Below are 21,529 nucleotides of genomic sequence, written 5' to 3'. Positions count from 1 at the left end.
AACTGAATGGAAATGATGCTCGCTATTCACTGTTGCAAAAAGGTAAACCTGTTCAGGGAAATGTAAAATTAATATATTTTTAATGTCTGATGTATCCCCTTTGCAAAATAATGCAGTTCTACCCATATGTAGTTGCTGAAAGGAAAAAACTGGTTTGATCAGTGATTAGCCTACTGTGGAGGTTGCACTATATTTAGAACAGCTCAGGATAAACTGGTTCCTTGGCTTGTCTGTAGTGGGGCGAGGAACCTATTCACATCCTTCATTAATACCTTTAGGATATGAAGCTCTGTGTGTTTACTGCAGTGTATATCTAATTTAAACATTGACCCAAATGGCATTTGGGTTCTATTCATTGGCAGGTAAAGTGTTTTGACTTCTGTTCTAAGATCGGTGGCTTATGTTTACTCACTACTGCATTAGGGTTAGAATTTTCTTTTAAGAAGGGAGGCAGCTGCAGTTTGCCTACTATTACTGCAGCATATAAATAGTTAATAGAGAGGTGCCTCAGGATTGCTGCTAAACTGTGTGTACAGGTGAGTTGAGGGGTGGTGGAGAGAATGGATGTTCTGTGGTTCAGCCAATGTACACAAATCTATGGGGTGTGTATTAGCTGAAACATTTATTTGTATTTACAGATTGATCAAGATGCAGATAAAGAAAACTCACTCCTTCAATTTCCAGGTGTTGTGTTTTACTCCAGAAAATGGCACGTGTATTATGAAATGCTATGGAGTGTTCTCTCATCTTTGTGTTGCAGAGTCTTTCAGCACGTGGAATGGTGTTGGTGTGTTTGCCTTAGTGTGTGCTTTAGTCTTTGCGGAGCAGAATTGAATGTGCAGGAAACTTTGGGCAGGAAGGATTTTGTAATGTTCCTGTGTTGGTGAGGAACAAATTGAGATTAAAATGTGCTCACAGAGCTCTGCCATGAGTAAATATTTATAATTAGTGCAATTAATAGAAATTTCAGTCTGTGATCCAGGAGTATAGAATTCACACATTAAATTGTTGTGTTGTGAGTACAATGAACTGAACCATACAAACTCAAGACTCCTGTGGGAGAACCTACCTAAACAAACAAGTCTCTACACTTGTCTATAAATATAAGCATAATCTCTCAAAGTTTTATCTTCCAATTGTAGTAAAGTTCAGGTAATGTAGATTGTAGAATCCCTAGAGACTATCAGATCACTATTTGAGACATCAAGAAGATGTGAAAAAATGCTATATCAAATGCAAGAATTATTATTACTAGAATAATTATCTTTGCATTTGATTTAGTCTATCTGACAGCCTCACAAGCAATTACTGTTAAATGTAGTGACTACTTGCAGGCGAACGTGGGAGCCTATTTGTACACGGCAAAGTCCCATGAATATCCATGAAAGGAACGACCACTTTACATGGAGGATTATTGGCCAGGATGTTAGGAGAAATTCTTTTTTTCCTTTTTGAATGGTGCCATTTTCAATGTCTACTTGAACAGGCACACAGATGGACCTTGGTTTAACATCCCATCTGAAAACGGCACGTTCGACAATGCTACACTTACCCCATTATTGCATTGCAATGTCAGTTTAGACTCTGAGGTCGCTCTCTATGGGTGTTGAATCCACAATCTTCTGACATAGAAATGATAGTGCTACCAACTGAGTCGGCTGACACTTCATTAATGTAGAGGTGTGGTTCAAACCATCAGGAATTCACTGAAGCCAGACAATTTTGTATCCACTCATTCCTGTTGAGGAAGGGTTTGAGTTTGAGAGAAACACACCACCTGTATCTGCTGGTACTTGGCAGCTTCCTATATACCATTCTTCAGCTTCACCATGGTGCAGTGTGTGAAGAATCCTGTCACCTCTCTTTCTCCCCTAACCCCGCCTTCATAAAAGGTGTGACTATCTGACTACCCCTCTCAAGGGTCTTTGAGATGGGATGACTTGGAATACCATGAACCGATCTGGCTCTACTATCAGTTCCTCAAGTTGACTTCAACTAATTTCTCTCTTTGCCCTGTCGCCTTATAGCTAGCTCGACTTCAGCGAGTACTTGATAGCAGCCATTGCAGCAAGTGTACTGTTCAAAACCACCTGGGACTATGTATGGCCTATCATCACACTATGCTGAATCACCCTGTCCACTGATTATTTGCGTATTTTATATATATTATATATATATATATATCTTGAGGTACCCATTGTACTGAAGCACTGATACCAAGCATTTTATGTCAACACTTGCTCCCTCTCCATTCTCCATGCTGTTTGGATTCTCTGTGCTATCATCACATGTGTAGAATAACCCAGCATTGGTGGAAAGGAAGTGACAATTGCCCTGTTGATATCCACAGTTTAACCGCAACTCTCACTTTTAAACTTGCTAATCTGCTGTTTCACTGTCATTACTGATCTTCTACGTCTCTGGATTGCAAGGCTATCATTCATGGTAAATGTTTAAGAAACCAAAATGTCTTTGTATAAAAATACCTGTACAACATTTCAGCTTTTCTTGAATGTGTAACTGGTGTACTTTTGAATGGGAGACTATATTGATGTGGCTACTACTGATTGAATTGATCAGTATACTTTATAACATTTTATAATATTGCACTTTATAATATTGCTCTCATTTCTTTTCTCAGATGGCCAAGTTACCCCTCTGGTAGAACTATCAGCCAAGCAAGTAGCCCTTCACATTCCCTTTGAAGTAGTTGAGAAGGTTTACCCACCAGTACCTGAGCAGCTGCAGCTTCGTATTGCCTTTTGGAGTTTTCCAGAGAATGAGGAAGACATCAGGTAATAATAATAAATAATAATAATATTCCTTGCATTTGATATAAGACCTTATCAAGTCTTCGAGACGTCTCAAAGTGCTTCACAGATTATATTGTAAAGTGAATTGACTATATCTTGTGGGCGAAATGCGGCAGCAAATTGCCCACAGCAGTGTCCCACAAACAGTCGTGGATTGAGTCACCAATTTATAATTATTTTTTGGGAAGGAATTATTATCCCCTGAGACACACACCAAGTTTCCCTATCCACTCACTCTGTGTGACATATTATGCTTGGGTTTGCCATGCTGTGCAGAGTTGATTATAAGTTTGGCGTCCATGTTTGGTTGTGGGACAATTCCTGTTGCTGTTGCTTATGTAGGCTGGACTATGGGAACTCTCCTCGCCGGCCTTCCCGCCACCTCCCTCCACAAGCTGCAGGTCATTCAGAACTCTGCAGCTCGTGTACTGTCCCGCACCAGGCTTCGGGACCACATCACACCCACCCTCGCTCGCCTCCACTGGCTCCCCATCCCCCAGAGGATTGATTTCAAGATCCTCATCCTCACCTATAAGGCCATCCACGGCCTTGCTCCCTCCTACCTCTCTGACCTACTATCCCCCTATCTACCTGCCCGTACCCTCCGTTCCTCCGGCTCCGGTCTGCTCCACGTCCCCCGCCCCAATCGCCCTACCATCGTTGGTCGGGCCTTCAGCCTATCAGCCCCGAGGCTCTGGAACTCTATCCCCCAGTGCCTTCGCCTTGCTTCTTCCCTCTCCTCCTTCAAGGCCGGTCTCAAAACCTTTCTCTTTGACCGAGCCTTCACCTCCCCTCTCGACTCTCTTCCCCCACCTCGATCCCTCCCTTCCCTTCCCTCACCCTGACCATTTCCTCGCTCCCTCCCTTCCCTCCCCTCACCCTGACCATTTCCCCCCTGCTCGGGTCATGACCCAACTGTGCAGCGCCTTGGGACGTCCTCCTGACGTGAAAGGCGCTTTATAAATGGAATCTTGTTGTTGTTGTTATAACCGATAACGGGCTTGGAGGTTGCAAGTGGACTGGCGTGAGCAACCACATGATCCAAGACAAAGGAGAAACCCAAAACTTCAGTTGTCTAGCAATATTGAGTTATAAAATTGAATTAAAAAGGCAAATGGAGTAATAATGTATAATGTGCTATTCAAATATGATATGTTGCTAAATGCTAAAATGAAGCGGGAAATATGAATCCGGCTCTCTATTTCACATCACTCTCCTGTTGGAGATGCAGTGGCTTCACTCTCAGAGAGTATAAATGCAGCATTATTGACAACATTTTTTTAAGATTCAACTGTTTAAAGTGGGCCTACGTTTCACAACTGTGCAGGCGTTAAGCAATGTTCAGTTGGGCAAACCATGAACTGTGCCAATTTTATTACTTTGGGATTTATTGGCTACCTGAATGTCAAGTATGTACTGAACGGTTTCTAGCTTTTCCAGATAAGAGTACAATTGGAACATTGCAGCCGTTAGTTTGCAGTTATTCCATTTGATGGGGTTGTGGGCTGCTGGTTGCACATGAACAATAGGTCCTGTCCATATTCTACTTAGACTCCCATTGTTTGTGGCCAAAAAGTGGCAACTGAGCTAATTGAACAGTTACATTTTTTTCAGTATTGGATCAACATTAACTTTTACTTTTGCCCAAAACATTTCTCACTCATATCCAAGTTATTCTGGTTGTAGCCGTTTCATTCAGACACACTTGCACACAGGTATTGATTTAACATATGTTGTCCTTCTGACTTTAATTCACAACAATGAGCTTTTTTTAAAAAAAAAGCTTTGCAACGAATGCGAGTTGCAGCAGATTTCAACTTTTCCTGCTATTTGATTAGACGAGAATCTGAATTTTGGAGCTAATGCTTAAAATTATAGAAGAGTGCTTGACTATTGCTCATATTTTTATTTGTAATATTAGAACAAGTAGTATTTTCCTGATACTGATTGGAATGAGCATCTGCACCACACTGTTCATGTTTGTGTTGTGTGTTGTTTTTTGCTTTATTGCCAGGTTTATGAGTTTTTTTTTCTCTTGGCAAATTTGAATTTGCTGTCATTTAGGTTGGTAATATGCCCAATTCTTCACTCTGGCACTCTTGGGTTGACAGTAACCTATAACACTGTATGGGGTTTGCCACATAGTGTGCATTTAAATGTTAAATTTGGATCCACATGCTTTAATTTATCATAAACTTAAATGATAGCAATGTTTACAGATTCAGCTGATAGCACTCTTGCCTTTGAGTCAGAAGGATGTGGGTTCAAACCCCACATCAGGACTTTAATTTCATAGTACAGGCTGACAATCCGGGTGGGTGCCATACTCCTGATGAGATGTGAAACAAAGGCCTGCCTTACCTGCCTGTTCAGGAGGATGTTTAGATCCTGCAGCACTATTCGAAAATAAACTCCTAGTGTCCTGGCCAACAGATAAAATTGGTCATTTACTTTATCGCTGTTTGTGGGAAATTGGCTGTTGGTATATCATTTCATCAATCACAGATGATAAAGGTGTTTTACAGGAATCTTTATGTTGGAAGTATAGTTTTGTCAGCTAAATGTTTAGTGGAGCTCCATTTACTGCTAATGAGTTGATTCTAAAAACTTATTTGGATCAGCAATAGTGCATATACAGTGCAAGATGCCTAGAATTTCATATGAATGTTAACTATTGAACCTATGGGATTACTTTACCTTTAAGTAAGTGCATAGACCTTAAGATGACCCAGATGTCTGCCAAGCTTTTCAAGTGCCTTGGATCCAATTCAGCACAGTCTCCAGTGCAGAGCAGACTGGATTACATCATTGACATATCAAAGAGCAAAGCTCTGAGGGCTGAATGGTAAATAACAACAGTCTTTTGGTGGCATTGAAAACCTACTTAATGCTTGACCAATAGGAATAATGTAATAACAATATAATACTGGTAAACAACCTAAAATCAATATGGGACATCCCTTTTTATACTAATTCATTAGACTAGGGCACTGTAACAATTTTCGATAGAGGAGCCTTTACTCACATTGTGCTTTCTACCTTTAGATACTGCATACATACATCTGGCCATTCTCAGACAATTTAAGTAACTTTGCTACAAGCGTTTTGTCTATTGCTGTTGTAGGAAGGGACGAGCCTTACCCAGTGCTTAAAGTAGACAATTGTAACTTTAGATTTGCTGTGGAAAAGTTTTAGTGATTTTTGTTTTAAGCCCTGATCTATGGGGGAGAGGTGCCAGTAACTATCTCAAGCTACCAAACAAATAAAATTATGACTTGTAATAAAGTATCATCTGATTTTCCAAATTTATTTAGTTTTTGAATGTTTGGCATCTGACTGGATTTAAACCTGTCTTGGTTAATGAAGAGTGATAGTTGAAGGTTACCCTTAGATTGATGTTTCTACTGCAGTTTATGTCTACTTCCTCAGCGGCACAATTAGATCTCACGCTTGCTTAAACTCTTTTATAACTACAGTAACATGCCTTCTGAACTTTAAACTGAAGATAATTCAGTTCATATGAAGTCCTTATATATTCTATCCATGGAAATGAATAGCAACCTCGACAGTAATATAAATGTGAGCTCATTTGGTGTGGGTGTTGATTTGCTTCCAGATGTTTGTCGCTTGACTTTGGCTAGAAGTGACTCATAAAACAATAGTAACAGCATATTCAGAATTATATAAATTCTTCTATCCCTTTGGAGCTGACCAAGTATTGTGAGGCTGTAACTGGTGAGCTCTTGATGTTCATATTGAAAGTATCATGCAGTACAAAACGAACAATTGCTTGGATCTACAATCAGACTCTTCCAGGGCAATGTAAAGACCTGGCACTGGTTAATGTTGGATCAGTTTTAAGATGAGTAGTATTTAGAAAGATACTATTAAGAAAGATTTGTTGATGAACTGGTTTATCATTGTGTGAATCTTTAGTCAAAACAAACTATGTACAGTACCAACTTGTGTAGATGTGAAATGTTGCTATAAGTTCTACTCTAAATATAATGATTGCAAGTCAAGGGCCCAAGTCATTCGGTGACATTCATCATAGTAATTTCCAGTAGGTGATGCTTGTGGCAAATCTGTTTTATTTAAATATTTCACATTTTGTCATTTTCCAGTCTCTTTTAGTTTAATTTTCATGCAGTGAAGTCAATTTTTGAGAATCAATTATGTTTCGCATCTTATTTCTAGGATACAGGAATGGAATCACAAATCTGACTGAGCCATACCCTCTCTACCTGTTTACTCTCTACCAAAACCTGTTCAGTTTTATTTTAACTGATTTAATTGCTTTAGGTCTGCCAAAACTAGCTTTCCAATGACCTGAGTTGTTTGTCATTTAAAAGGTCTATGTTGATTGGAACTTTGATAACTTGGCAACAACATCTTGTCATGTCAAACCGTCTCAAAGTGCTTTACGAGTAATTACTGTGAAGTATGGTGACTGTTTCCTATCTACTTGTTCAGGTAGATGTTAAAGATCCCATGGCACTGTTTGAGAAGAGAACAGAGTTTCTCCCGGTGTCCTGGCCAATAATTCTCACAAATAAAATTGATCGTGGTTGCAAGATCTGAATGCTGCAGTCTTTACACTGATGCCCTCTCTTCATAAATTTACCTACAAAACTACACAGTCACTCCGCTTTACAATGAATCCTGTGAAATACTTTGAGATGTCCTCCCAACGTGAAATGCACTGTATCAAATGCCCAGGTTCTTATTGTTTTATTATTTCTTGCGCTCGGAGAGTGAACTTATACATAAGTGTGTAACTTTGCATTACTCTTGCATTCATCTTCGGAGATTCCAGTGTAATTTGTTTACTGGTCCTGCATCATTTTTTTTCTGTAGTTTCAGCGAGATTCTATACAAAGATAGTGTAATCTTCCAAATAAAGAGTGCGTTAGATAAAAGTGCTTGGGCATTTTTTGTTGTAGTGGATTTAGTAATTGGGTTATTTCAGATTGTTCAGTGAGTGAGGATTATGTTTTTCCGCTTTCGGTTAAGTATGTTTACATAATTGCCTTTAAAGCAGGTTTATAAATAAGATTGACATGGATCATATACTTTTTTAATTTGTTGGCACCTGCAATGGGAATATGATTGGCTGAAGGCTGGAGCATTGAATTTTCTCTGTTCTTGGGCTACCTTTTGTTAATGCTATTGTAATGCCATCGTGGCTTCACTTGCAAAAATTACAGTCCTAATTAGTAACCGAGCCAATCAGCTTAATCAATCACTGTAGTTAACAATTGTAGACGATTAATTAAGGAATACAGCTTCTAAGCCATTCATGAAGAATGTACTGTGAATAACAGGTCCTTCTCAAGATGTAATTGATCCTGAAATTCTGCGCGAGTGAGTGAATGAGTGGTCTGGTTTATAAACCTCATTATTTTATGCATTTGTGCTTCCAGAGCTGATGTAATGAAACTTCTACACTACATCCAGGCCAGTTGTAACAAAGGCCAGTTGCAAAGATGAAGCTCCCTATAGTTTTGCTCAGCAATTTGTTTAAACTTTTTCGGCTTCAGAAGCAACTATCCATCCACATGAACTTTCTCGGTTAGGTTTCTCTGAACCGTAAGCATGTTACTGCTGTGAACCAATACTTACTAGGGTTGGATTGGCACTGCCGCAGAACAGCTTCTGTTTAACTAGGCTTGGCAGTCAGGCGCAGTATAAAGGCGGTATTATTCCAAGTGGTATCACCTTACCCAGTAGAACAAATTTGAAAATGACGTATTGTTTTTAGGAACATCACACCTGATCTGATGCTTTATTAGTTAATGGCACCCTTTTCTCTTTTTAATCCTGTTTGCCTGCCTTTTCTCCAATAATCCCTTTACTATCCTGTAGTATTTGCTTATTTTCCTTTACAAGCACCTCAATTCATTTTCAGTTGTCGCCAATTCAGGCAATGTGCTCCACATTCTCACACAGTTTCACAAATTCAAAGTACATTCTATGATTAATGCCCAGTTTTAATAAATACTGCTTTTTTCCTACATTATTATATAAATCTGTGGCTCAGTAGGGCGGCACCGTATTCTTTGTTATGCAGTGCATTTGGGGGAAATGCAATTTGCAGACACTTCCTATTCAGACCTAATCCAAGCAAGTGGAGTTAGAACAGGAAGCTGCGTTAAAACATGCTGTTAAAATATGCTGTGGCATTTGTGTCCTATTTTTCCTTCCTTTTTCCATCCTGATTCTTAATTAATCTGAATTTTTAAGAAAAAACTAGTATAAAACAATCTGCGTAAAAGTGGCACTGAATGAAGATTCTTAGATTGTTCCACTTTCATGTATAACAAGCCATCTCTTAAAATCTGCCATCTGAGACACTACCCTACGTGAAGGGTAAGATATAACTGCAAGTTATTGTTGTAAACTGGGGAAATCACAGGATATTATTGCATTATGACTTCTTAATGCACTGGTCCTATGATATATGTAGATTGCAATCCACTGGCTAATTTTCTCCATGATTCGGCCTGGATTGGGATAACAGGGGAAATTACTATGGGTGGGTGAGACGTAAAGCCATCCAGAAATATCAAGGAGATTTCTTGTTCAATGCTCCTTTGTTCAATTTCTTTACAATGGTGGGCTCAACGTCTTAAATAAATGATTATTGACTGATTTATCTTCAACTAAAGTGATCTTCGTAAAACAAATATTTAGAATAGCTGACAATAGCAAAATTGGGCACAACAAACTTTTTTTAAAAAAATCTTCCCTCAGTCCTACTATTTATAGCTCTACTGAACCTCTGTTATCTTATCCCCAGGTTGTACTCGTGTTTGGCTAATGGAAGCGCAGATGAATTTCAGCGAGGGGAGCAGCTTTTCAGAGTGCGGGCAGTCAAAGATCCACTGCAGATAGGTAAGCGGTGTTCCTGAACAGTCCTGTTGTCATCTTTTATAACCTACCAGCCTTGTAAATGGGAAAATAGAAATATTTATCAATAGATGGCAACTACTTCTTTGCTTTGAGCATTGAGGTTTGGCTCAACACAACAGAGCTGCATGCACACAGATCTTGTATTTGTGTCTCCCAAGGTCCTGCTTTTGTCAGGATTTTTATGAAGCCATATAGAGAAAGTAGGTAGCCTTGTGTTATACTATTTAATAGAAGAGGACATATGCTGTTGGAAGTGTGGTGCATAGTGCTTTCTCACTGAACAAATGTTGGGATGGAATCTAAACTTATTCAGAATTGCCATGATTCTCCCATCCCTTTCAGCATCCAACAATTATCCTGCGTTAGATGTTTAACGGTGTGTGACACTTTGCTGGATATTAACACTACTGTCCCATCACAAATATTACTTGGGTTTGCTGGAATCTAATTGATGGGAAGCTTACCTTTGATTTTAGGTATATGTTCAAGACATTCTCGCCCCTGATTTAACACTCCTTTCTTATTGTGACCATTGATATGATTAAAGAATGATTCTGGCAAAAGTTTGGGAGAAAATTGCTTGCTCAGAACTCGGTGTGTGTATGTGTGTGGGAGGGATGCTTCTATGCTAGAACAATTCACAGAATATGAAAGGCTATTATTGTAGCACACATAATACTAAAATTAATTAAACTTAAGAATTTGGTTTGTAAATTTACTACTTGACTGTCTTAATTTGCTCTAGTTGTAAAAAAAACTCTGCATTTCTCATGAGAAATCAGTCCAATGACCAGCTTTCAAATGTGCCCGATAACTGGCTGCTGGTGATGTGTAAGAGTGGCCCAGAGGAGACTTCATTACATTTCTGTCTCTTGCCTTCCTTGTTGCCTCTGTTGTGAATTATCCTTGATTTTTAAAATTGCTGAGACCTTACCGTCACCATCTGGTGAGCCTAAAGCATTTCCTAATGTACTCCTAATCACTTTATCAGCAAACTGCAGTTTGGGAGGGAAATGTTTTGGAATGTAACAATGGATTAATCTTTGCTTTAAGAAGTCACAGGCTTGCATTTAGGTTCATGGATTTTTGGAATGTTGTGTGCTTTTTGCAATGATTACTTATTTTCTGAAATGAAATAGGCAACTATTTCTCCACGTATTGATGCATCACAATAATTAAGAACTGTGCAGAATTAATGCTAGTTCATTGATTTTTGGCCCTTTTTTTGAAGTTTGATCATAAATGATCAGGTAACTTGTTTGTTAAAGCCTTTTGGTAGTGAAACTGAATGTTTAAATGCATGCCTTATGCATTCCTGTTCTGTTCCACTCTTAAGGCACTATGTACTGAATCAGGATGGAAGGATAGTCATTATTAGAGTTGACTAGTCATGATTGTTCATGATTCTAAGTTAGTGCAGTTAGGATTCAATCTTTCTTGCATTTCAATGTATCATCATAGAATTATACAACACAGAAGGAGGTCATTCAGCCCATTGTGTCGGTGCCGGCCAATATACATTAGAAAACATTAGAATATACAGCACAGAAATGGGCCATTTCGGCCCAACTGGTCTATGCCGGTGTTTATGCTCCACATGAGCCCTTCCTCAATTAAGTCTTCAAGTATAACCTTCTATTCCTTTCTCCCTTATGTACCTATCTAGCTTTTCCTTAAATACATCTATGCTATTTTCCTCAACAACTCCTTGTGGTAGCATGTTCCACATTCCCATTACTCTCTGTATGAATTTTTTTTCTTTAACTTCCCTATTTGATCTATTTGTGACTATTATATTTATAGCCCCTGATTTTGGTCTCCCCCACAAGTAGAAACATCTTCCCTATGTCTACCCTATCAAAACCTTTCATAATTTTAAAGGCCTCTATCAAGTCACCCCTTTTCAAGAGAAAAGAGTCCAAGCATGTTCAGCCTTTCCTGATAGGTATAACCTCTCAGTTCTGGGATTATCCTTGTGAATCTCATTTGCACCTTCTTCAATGCCTCTACATCCCTTCCATAATGTGAGGACCAGAACTGCACACAGTATTCCAAGTGTGGTCTAACCAAGGTTCTATAGAAGTTTACTATAACTTTCCTGTTTTCATTTATATCCCCCTAGAAATGAACCCCAAAGCCTGACTTGCTTTTTTATGGCCTTATTAACCTGTGTTGCTACTTTTAGTGAATTGTGAATGTGTACCCCTAGGTCCCTTTGCACCTCTACTCCATTTAAGTTTTTATTTTTCAGGATGTATGTGACTTCCTTCTACCAAAATGTACCATCTCACACAATATATAGCACACAAATTGAGAGCTTCTATGCTGTAGAAAACATGACCTGCATTGTACATTCAAATCATCTAGAAAAGGCTGGCTGATGTTACAGAAGTTCTTTAGGAATGAAGAAATCTTGTATCCAAAATGTAATAAAGCAGCTATAGTATTTCTTGATCTAACACAAATCAGTGAGCTATATTTATGGTATCTGAAATAGAATCTCACCTGTGACACTGTTGCATTACAAGTGCAGTATCAACAACAACAAATTACATTTATAAAGCAACTTTCATATCAGAAGGATTACCGAAGGCACTGGACAGTTAAGGGATTGCACTTGAGTTGGAGGTCGCAATTGAGAGTTGGAGGTTGGGTAGAATGTGGCTGGTAGTGTGGCTAAAGGAGAAAGGAAGTTGGAAAAATTTAGTTGAACCCACTTATTAAATGTGTATACAATCAGTGTCCAGGCTTTCATTTCTGAAGTGTACCTCATTTCGTATTTTGTCTCTATTTTTTGGGGAGGTAGAGAATCACTGTTTCTTGATCTCCACTTTGAATGCAACCCCAACCATAATAGGGAACATTTAGTATACAATTGCTTCCTGCTAGTTGGTAGAGGTGGAGACCAGAGGTCTATTTGCTTAGCCTCACATATTTCATGTCTTAAGGAGAGATGCTGAAGACAATTAAAGTGGCTTGTGGAATGATCAATGTCGAGGAATATTGTGCTAAAAGGCTACTGAGATATTTGAGTAGTGCAGAAGTCAAATTGGTGCCTTTCAAAATAGTCCACGTGGAAGCAAGGTACTAGCAGTCACTGTCTGAATGTGTGCAACAGCTGTTGGGATTTTGAAGTGAAATTAAATTTTGCATGATACTAGGGGATATGATTATGAGCTATGTAGAATTCCAACTACCGTATAATGAGTATCCTCTCTATAATTAGTAATCCCTTCTCTCTGCCAAGACTTCTTCATTTTACCTTGCACAGACTTTGTGCTGGTCGAATTGTCTGATTTCTATCTTCAGCTGTCCTTGTCTGCAGAGTTTGCACACTCCGCCTTCCAGGTTAAGTGGTTAGACTTTATCCCTTGGATCTGTTCTAAGGTATTATTTAATAGGTAGAAGCCAGTGAGGATTTGTTCAGGTTCGTTATTCCCTGCTCGGCGGGTGAAGTGGACTACAAACCCCCTCCCTCCTTTCCAGGAAATGCTGTGTAAAACTATGTAAATCTACGTCACACCGCTGGCTCATTGATTTGGTGGACTAATGCAGTATGTCACTTTTGGTACAGGGGGGAGAAATCGCCCATCTCAGCTGAAAAACTTTTTTTTAGGCACTAGGCAATCTGATTAGGGAACAAATTTTGTTTTCTTTAGAGTGGTAAAAGTGTGTCCTTACAAAGAATATTGTGTTTGAGGAATTTATGGACTCTGTTGCATTGCCCTACAAAAATGTATAAAACCACCCACATGCTTTTGACTTCACTGGATGTTTGGTTGCAATAAGCCGCTGGTGTCGGAGGCAGAATGTATGGTAGCAGAGTTCAAGTGCAGTGAATAATATAGAGTACAATGGGGTTGAAGATGGGTTGAGTTGTGGCACAATGTCCTTTTTCAGCATTCACAAGGCATATAATGAAGTGAACAAGATACGTGCTAGGACACTTGTTTTGTACTGGAGATGATTTTAGCCATGTTGTGAACTATCCACAGCATTACTAACTAAATTGTACTGTAACTGAAGAACCTAACTAATAGCCAGTTTCAGTAACCTGGAGCCCAGGGGGCCTAGTTTCAGTATTTGGGTACTGGGGGGGCTAATTTCAGTAGTTTCAGTAACTTGGGACCGTGGCGATTAGTTTCAGTAGCTGGGGTACATGGGGCTAGATTCAGTCACCGGGTAAAGATCTTTAACAACAACAAATTACATTTACATAGCATACTTTCACGTTGTTGGGAGGACAACCCAAATTTTTATCAGCGCTGAAGTGGTTTGATCATGAGTTCTGATGATGATCACCTACTCGTCTAACAGTTGCTCAGTTAGTTGCTGCACCAATACCGATCAGCAGTTTTGTGGCCAGTTAACAACAACAAGATTGCATTTATAGAGCGCTTTTACGTCGGGAGGACGTCCCAAGGTGCTGGACAGTTGGGTCGGGACCTGAGCAGGGGGAAATGGTCAGGGTGAGGGAAGGGAGGGAGCGAGGAGGAGGTAGAGAGTTGAGAGGGGAGCTGAAGGCACGGTTGAAGAGAAAGGTCTTGAGACCGGCCTTGACGGAGGAAAGGGAGGAAGTAAGGCGAAGGCACTGGGGGATGCAGTTCCAGAGCTTAGGGGCTGAGAGGCTGAAGGCCCGACCACTGATGGTAGGGCGGAGGATGTGGAGCAGACCGGAGCCAGAGGAACGGAGGGTACGGGCAGGTAAGTAGGGGTATAGTAGATCGGAGAGGTAGGAGGGAGCAAGGCCGTGAATGGCCTTGTAGGTGAGGATGAGGATCTTGAATTCGATCCTCTGGGGGATGGGGAGCCAGTGGAGGCGAGCGAGGGTGGGAGTAATGTGGACCCGAAGCCTGGTGCAGGACAGTACACGAGCTGCAGAGTTCTGAATGACCTGCAGCTTGTGGAGGGAGGTGCTGGGAAGGCCGACGAGGAGAGTTCCCGTAGTCCAGCCTTGAGGTGATAAAGGCGTGGACCAGTGTTTCAGCAGCGTGAGGGGTGAGGTAGTGCCGTAGTCTGGCGATGTTCCGGAGGTGGTGGAAGGCGATGCCAATTTTGGTGCGGATGTGGGGAAGAAAGGTTAATGAGTCTCGGGTAGGTCTTTGCTCAGAGTTTGATGTTTGCCGGCTGGCTGGGGATGACGTTGGCTGACCAGCTGTGCACAGGGTGTCTTTTGGTTGGGCGGAAGGAGTGTGCAATAATAAATCATGATATACAATATCTACAGAAGATTTAAAACCAAACCAACCGGCAAGTGTCCTGGATAGCAGGTTGCCCGAGAGGTACGTCTCCTCTGTACTCGTGCATGTAAACAGAAGGATGTGAGACTTGAGGTGCTACATGTCTGTTTTTATTTCTCTTCTATCGATGAATTGTTCTGAGACAAACTTCACAATATTTTATTCGAAAGAGGGAGGCTAAATAGTAACTACCAAACAAATACTGAAGTACTGCAAACGGGATTGTGTGAAGGTTTCTTTAAGTGGACAATGAACCCACTATTTGAGTATTTCCTCCTCTCAGTTGCACAGAACCTATGAAATGTTGTTATTGAAATTGTTTAACAGTGAGGGCAAAATAGCAACTAAGATGGGGGCTATTTTCTGCTTGTACTTTCAGAATCCTACTCATTTAAATATCCGTGACGAATGGTGACAAATTGTAAAAGAGTAAGAATTCTGCAGATACTGGATTCTAAACTTTCTAGAGATCATTCCTGAGGTGCCTTTTTTTAGATATGGAGGAAATCTATTGTTGTCTTGGTGCCTATGTCACTCTTCAAATCGTTCATTATTCAATTTTGTTTTGCAAAAAAAGTTTAAAGATTCTTTCCAACTATCCACAATTATTGCATGACCAATCGTTCTGCGTGTGAGTTTGTGTGCCGGCGGGGAGGAGAGGGAGAAAATCTCACCAGTATCCTAATGAATCCAAGTTCACAGCACAAACCAAATCCTAATTCAATTTAAATTGTGACGTTGAAGAGCATCAACCTGAGGAACGTTCATGGAATTTAATTAACTATTCCCTGTCCCATCCCCTCCCCTTGTCACTACACCTCCTAATCTCTGCAACTTCCTCTCCACCTCCTCTGATTCACCAGCTCTTCATCTGTCCTTTAAATCCCGCTTAAAAACTTACCTCTTCAACCACGCCTATGTTGTCTGATCCCGCTCATGTGAAGCGCTTTGAGACATACTGTTACGTGATGGACAATATGTGACTGCAAGTCGTGGCTGAGGATTGTCTGTGGTATCCTTGAACATTTTGAAGTGGCTCCCAGAGAGCAATTAAAACTTGTGTACACCTTTTGTAGTTGAGTCTCAATGGGTTTCATTTTGCGCTGAACTTTATAATGGAAAAATCAAAGAATTCAGGTTGGAGTCTGAATCCAGATATTCAAGGCACTGAAATATTTGTTGATATGAGCTAATGCTGAAAAGAGTGGTCCAACTGGATAGTCATGAGGTTATCGATCTCTTGAAATAACATTTTTTTCTTTTCTTCTCTCCTTTTCTCATTCCACAAAATACAGGATTTCACTTAAGTGCCACAGTGGTTCCTCCGCAGACTGCTCAAGCGAAAGGAGCATACAATCTGGCAGTTATGTTCGATCGGTGCAGAATAACCTCGTGTAGCTGTACCTGTGGAGCAGGAGCTAAATGGTGTGCTCATGTAGTGGCCCTTTGCCTCTTCAGGATACATAATGTAAGTAAAATGCATGTTGTCTAATATAATCCACTGCTACAAATAATGAGTCTTGCGTTTTCTAAAATTTGAAGGAAATACCCTTGGGTGATGGAGGAGTAAGGAGAGAAGATTAAGCGAGATGTTTCAAGGGTTGAATTGGCTGTGAGACAACAATACCTTAAATAGCTTCATAAAATGTTTTTTCCCCTGATGCTATGTGTTGTTTTTTTCAAACAACAACAACTTGAACTTATGTAGTGGCCTCCACCCCGGGGGATGTCCCAGAGCGCTTAACAATGGTGGAGCCCAAGGCCAAGCCAGGGGGAGGGGGAAGGTGACCGTAGGCGCGGTCGAAAAGGAAAGTCTTCATAACCCAAGATAAAGCCTGGAATGCAGCATTCTACAGAAAAGATGTCAGGTAGTTTGGTTAAGCAAAAGTATACAGATCATAAAATCAAGTCATCAAGATAATTGCTGCATTGCAGTTTTGTAATTTGTTCAAAAGTTATAATTTTGTTGTACAGAAGCCCGAGCTTTCTGTTTTGTCCTTGTGCCATTTTATCCCGTTTCGTTTTGTGTCTGGTATTATATGTCATTGATCAGGAACAAATGCTTGCACCAAGTAACATTTCATTTCTTCAGGAGTAGGAATCGATCCTGTCTGAGTTGGATTTCCAATTTTTATTGCTATTGTATTGTTGCTTCAGTTATAAAATGCATTTCTTGGTACTTTCAATTTCAGTGGAAATCCAAATCCAAATTATTTATAAGAACGGCTTTAAAACTGCTATAAAAATTCTTTGAAAACAACTGCCTTGCAATCAGCAATTTTTTAAGTAACATTTACTTGTTGATTTTCTTTTAAATCCATTTAAAATAATAATCCTTGCATGCAGTGTAAGGCTTTTCACATAAGGCAAAAACTTAAAGAGCTTCATTGTGGGCCGGAGGTCTGCATCGCTCCAAAAGAGGGAGTGTCAAGTTTCTCTGAAACAACCTGGTGGAAAATGCATGAAATGCTGCTTGTTATGAGTGTTGAATAGGGCAGGATTTTAATACATGACTTGGCTGGTCAGAAATCTTGTGCTTTAGTTGTCCGAATGTGATCTAACTCACTAATGTTTTTGAATGCATCACATTGTTACTAAAGCAACAACAAATTGCAGGAAAAAACATTTTGTTTTAGTGGTGTGAGGTATTGCTAAGTGTGAAATAATTTAGTTCTGTTTTTGTGCACTCTTTTTTGTAAAAGCGATTGATTGGAACGCTCAGAAGAAATCTGAGCGTAGAAGTTATTGCTGAGGGGGCGGATGACCTTTGAGTTGATATGGTGTTTTTTTTTAAAAAAAGCTGCTGATCGTTTGTAGCTGTCCTGCTATTTTGGTATCTTGTCTGTAAAATTCACCTGGTATTTTCCCTTCTGTATTTGTCAGTTCTTGTTTTTAATACTGATTCGTGCTCAACATTATTGTATATTTCATTGTATTCTGCATGCTTTGAATCTCCCAATTTTTTTAATAAAGCTATTTGTAGGCACTGTTAGGTCTACATGTAATCATAAATTTACAGCCCAGAAGGAGGTTATTAGACTAATTATTTCTATGCTGGCTTTCTGAAAGGTATTAGTCCCATTCGCAACAACAACTTGGATTTGCATAGCGCCCTTCATGCGAGGTAGGGTCCCGGAGTGCTTAACAGTGGCGGACTCTGACACTGATCCAGTAGGAGAGGGAGGGGGGAGGTGACCATAAGCACGATCAAAAAGGAAGGTCTTTGGATGACATTTGAAAGTGGGGAGGGAGGGGGCAAGGTGAAAGGAGTGGCTGAAGGCACGACCACCGATGGTGGAGGGGATGAGGAACAAACAGGAGGCCGGAGGTGGTGGAGTGGATGGTAAGCAGATTAGATAGATAGGAAGTTGCAAGGGTGTGAAGAGATTTGAAAACGAGTGAGAGGATCTTGAAATTGATCCATTCGGTAATTGGGAGCTAGTGGAACCTGGCAAGGACTGGTGCGATAGGGATACAGAGTTTTGTGTGGGTGAGTATCAGTTGGCAAAGTTTTGGATTCATTGAATTTTTTGTATGGTGGAGCTGGGGAGACCAGCACTGGAAGTGACGGTGGGGGCTAAGGGAAACAGGACAGAGGGGATGGCACTCATGGCTATGTTTGGACCAAAGGCAGAGAGGGAGGGCCATTTCATTTTGACACCATTTCATTTTGGCGTCTCCATGCCAGCAACCTCCTCACCTTGGAACACCGACCCCTCTGCCTGGTCACTGGCTCACCCGAGGCCTTTTCCATATCCTATTCTGTATGTCCTTTTCAGTGGTCTCAAATTTCCTCTTTAAATTTTTTATTAGGATTCTGCTTATGATTACCTTAAGAAGGAGAGCAAAGATTTAAGGCAATTCATCAACTCAACAACTAGTGGATATAACGTCTTCCTCTTATGTTATCAAAACCCCCAATAAAAAAAACCTTAGCATGTCTTTTCTGATCCTTCTCTGCTTCACGTCTCTGGTATTACACTGAATGCTTCATGCTGATGGATATTAGGGTTATAAAATCTTAAAAAACATTATATTTTGTCTTTGAAATTTTGACTAAATTATGGTATTCAATTTAGTTGCAAAATGCTTATTCAAGAGTTTCTGTTTACCTTTTTCATACATTTAACAAAAAGTTGTTTTCAATCAACTTGAATAATGGCAGTGCTTTAAGACTGGAGTGCTTTGTGATCGATTTCACAGATGACAGAAAAGTGAGTTGTTTTTTTTTGATCCAGACTGTATGTAGGTGGTGGCTTCAATTTCTGATTTTAAGATATTTTCCTCTCTTTCCAGCCAAACATTTCTTTTTTAACCCGAGAGGCAGAATCTTTCCAGTACTCTGGCTTTCAATTCTTAAACACTAATTGTTGGACCTGAAAGCATGCAGAAGCCAATCGCATTCCCACAGTGATGGGAATTTCAAGGCGAGGTTGCCTGGGGTTGTTTGAATATTATGTCCTCAGCCAGTTGCAGGGCATCTTAGGCAGGAGCCTTGAAGCAGGTTTCTGCTAAACATCTTAGCTGTGAAATGCACAGAGAAGAATGTGGTAGATTTGTTTTTTTTAAAACTGCCCTGTTAGCTTAATGGGAAAGTGGATTCTCGATGTGGCACTGAGCCACACAGACCAGGAAGGCCTCCACGTTCGATCACTGGGCTGCACTCCATTATCTAATTTGATTTCTCAATATTTGATGCAGGGATTGAAATGAATCTAAATGATAAAAACAGAAAGCGACTCCATGTCAGCTCCAGTCTTCTTCGAAAATGTCAGAATGGCTCCATTGTTAGTGATGTGACTATTGATATTCTGATTTAAATATTTTTCATGTAAATCAGAGCACCTTTTTTGCCTAGCTTTATATGAAATTCTGGCAGGAACTATTGTGGAACGTTCTTAACACTAATGAGCTGCTCTTTATACAAGCCAGACACTATGGAATTAATGTGGAAAAGAGATGGATTATTGTGACCATTTGCCAATTATAACCTGATACTGACCTCAGGAATGATGTCGCCTATACAACCGATTCTATTCCATTGAGTATTCCGGCTACTGCTTCAATAGATGGTAGATATAGAAAGGTATATTTGAGAGAGAGAAAATAGATATTATGCCTAACCAGAAGTGGGTAGTCATTAGATCTTACTAAAGCAACACTTCCTTGAAGATATTGTAACTAATGTAAGTGAATTTTCAGTACATGTGAACAATACCAGCTCTATAAGAGTAATAGGCTTTTGTAGCAGCATCAACATGATTGTGAATCATTTCTATTAAGTTTCTCAACGGTTGTGTTCCTTTTAAATATATTGCATCAATTAAATTGCTTGAATATTATTTCCTCAGCCAGTTAAATTATTCAACCAGTTAACTACTTTGAAGTTTATTGGATGTTTTGTCATGACTGTTATTAATTGCCTTGGTCAATGACTTCCTTTACCTGTTAAAGCTGTATTTATATTTGACACTACTACCAGCATTTAACACATTTTGAAGAATTGAAGAGAATGTATTAAAAATACCAAAAGTCTAATTGAGCAGTGGGGTAGAAGTAAAATTAGGAGCATCTGAGAGGATCAAGATCTGATGGACAAAATCATCCTTAAATGTATCTGGCTTAATATTAGACAGAAGCACAAGAATTCTGATCAACGTATTGTAAATACCTCATCAAAAGAAGCCTAAAGAATTGCATTCTGAATAATTATAAACATTTTTGAAGAAGTTGTTGAATTTATCAAGCCACTATTGTTCATCCACATCTTCCCAGAAGATCTCTTGTCTGAGCAGGCTTTTATGTAGTTTGGCAATAATTTAATTATCAATGCAAAATCTTGCTATCTTGTATAGCGAGCTTCTGGCAAGAGTGCAACACATTGCCTTATGTGTCTCGATTCACAGTTTCCTTTAACTATCAAAACCATTCATGTTTTTCCTGTTTAACACCAAAAATGAATTATTCCCTTGTAAAATGAAAATTGCATGCTGTAAAAGAAATTGCTGACACTGTCTAGTTGGAAAAATTGCACATCCATTATGCAGTTTTAAATTAATTCTGAAATCAGTCCAGGCAATCTATAAAATTTGGGTGACCAAATTGAAGCTTTATTAGCGATGAGTATCGCAAACCTCCGATCTCTTTGGCAAAATGCACAGACTGCAAAATTCAGTGCTTTGAGGTAATTTTGACAATTGTAATGTTTCTTCACTTCTGATGCAGTTGCAGCTGTGCAATGGGAAAATTCCTTTACTGTGGTAAGTGTTAGACCAGTGCGGATGTGGTAGTGGAATTGTGCTGATCTGTGGACTCGGGTTACAGGCCTGGTGAGGTGAACTATGTTAAGTGTCTTGAAGATGGCCATTCATATTTTATTGGATCCTGCTATTGGGGTCATCACAATCTGAATCTGACCTGAAACCGTTAAGAGAATGAATCTGTACACTGGAGTTGGTGTTCAATAACTTTAATTTCAGCACTGGTGTAACAGCATCTGATATCGGAGTTTTAAAAAAAAACATTGTCCAACTTGAAGGGACTCTAATAATTATGCTGTAGTAC

General features: G+C 39.7%; 1 protein-coding gene across 1 annotated transcript in view; it reads left to right on the top strand.

Moving 5' to 3' along the window:
- zswim8 (zinc finger, SWIM-type containing 8) overlaps positions 1–21,529 on the top strand; it is a 65,582-nt gene that overhangs the window by 13,020 nt on the left and 31,033 nt on the right. Inside the window, exons 3-5 of the mRNA XM_007898189.2 lie at positions 2,642–2,795; positions 9,613–9,707; positions 16,261–16,433. Of these exons, the coding sequence (XP_007896380.2) occupies positions 2,642–2,795; positions 9,613–9,707; positions 16,261–16,433 (422 nt within the window). The remainder of the gene's footprint in view (positions 1–2,641; positions 2,796–9,612; positions 9,708–16,260; positions 16,434–21,529) is intronic.

This window comes from Callorhinchus milii, unplaced genomic scaffold (assembly GCF_018977255.1).
Source record: "Callorhinchus milii isolate IMCB2004 unplaced genomic scaffold, IMCB_Cmil_1.0 Scaffold7, whole genome shotgun sequence".
Classification (NCBI taxonomy): Eukaryota; Metazoa; Chordata; class Chondrichthyes; order Chimaeriformes; family Callorhinchidae; genus Callorhinchus; species Callorhinchus milii.
This window is presented reverse-complemented; position numbering and strand designations above follow the sequence as displayed.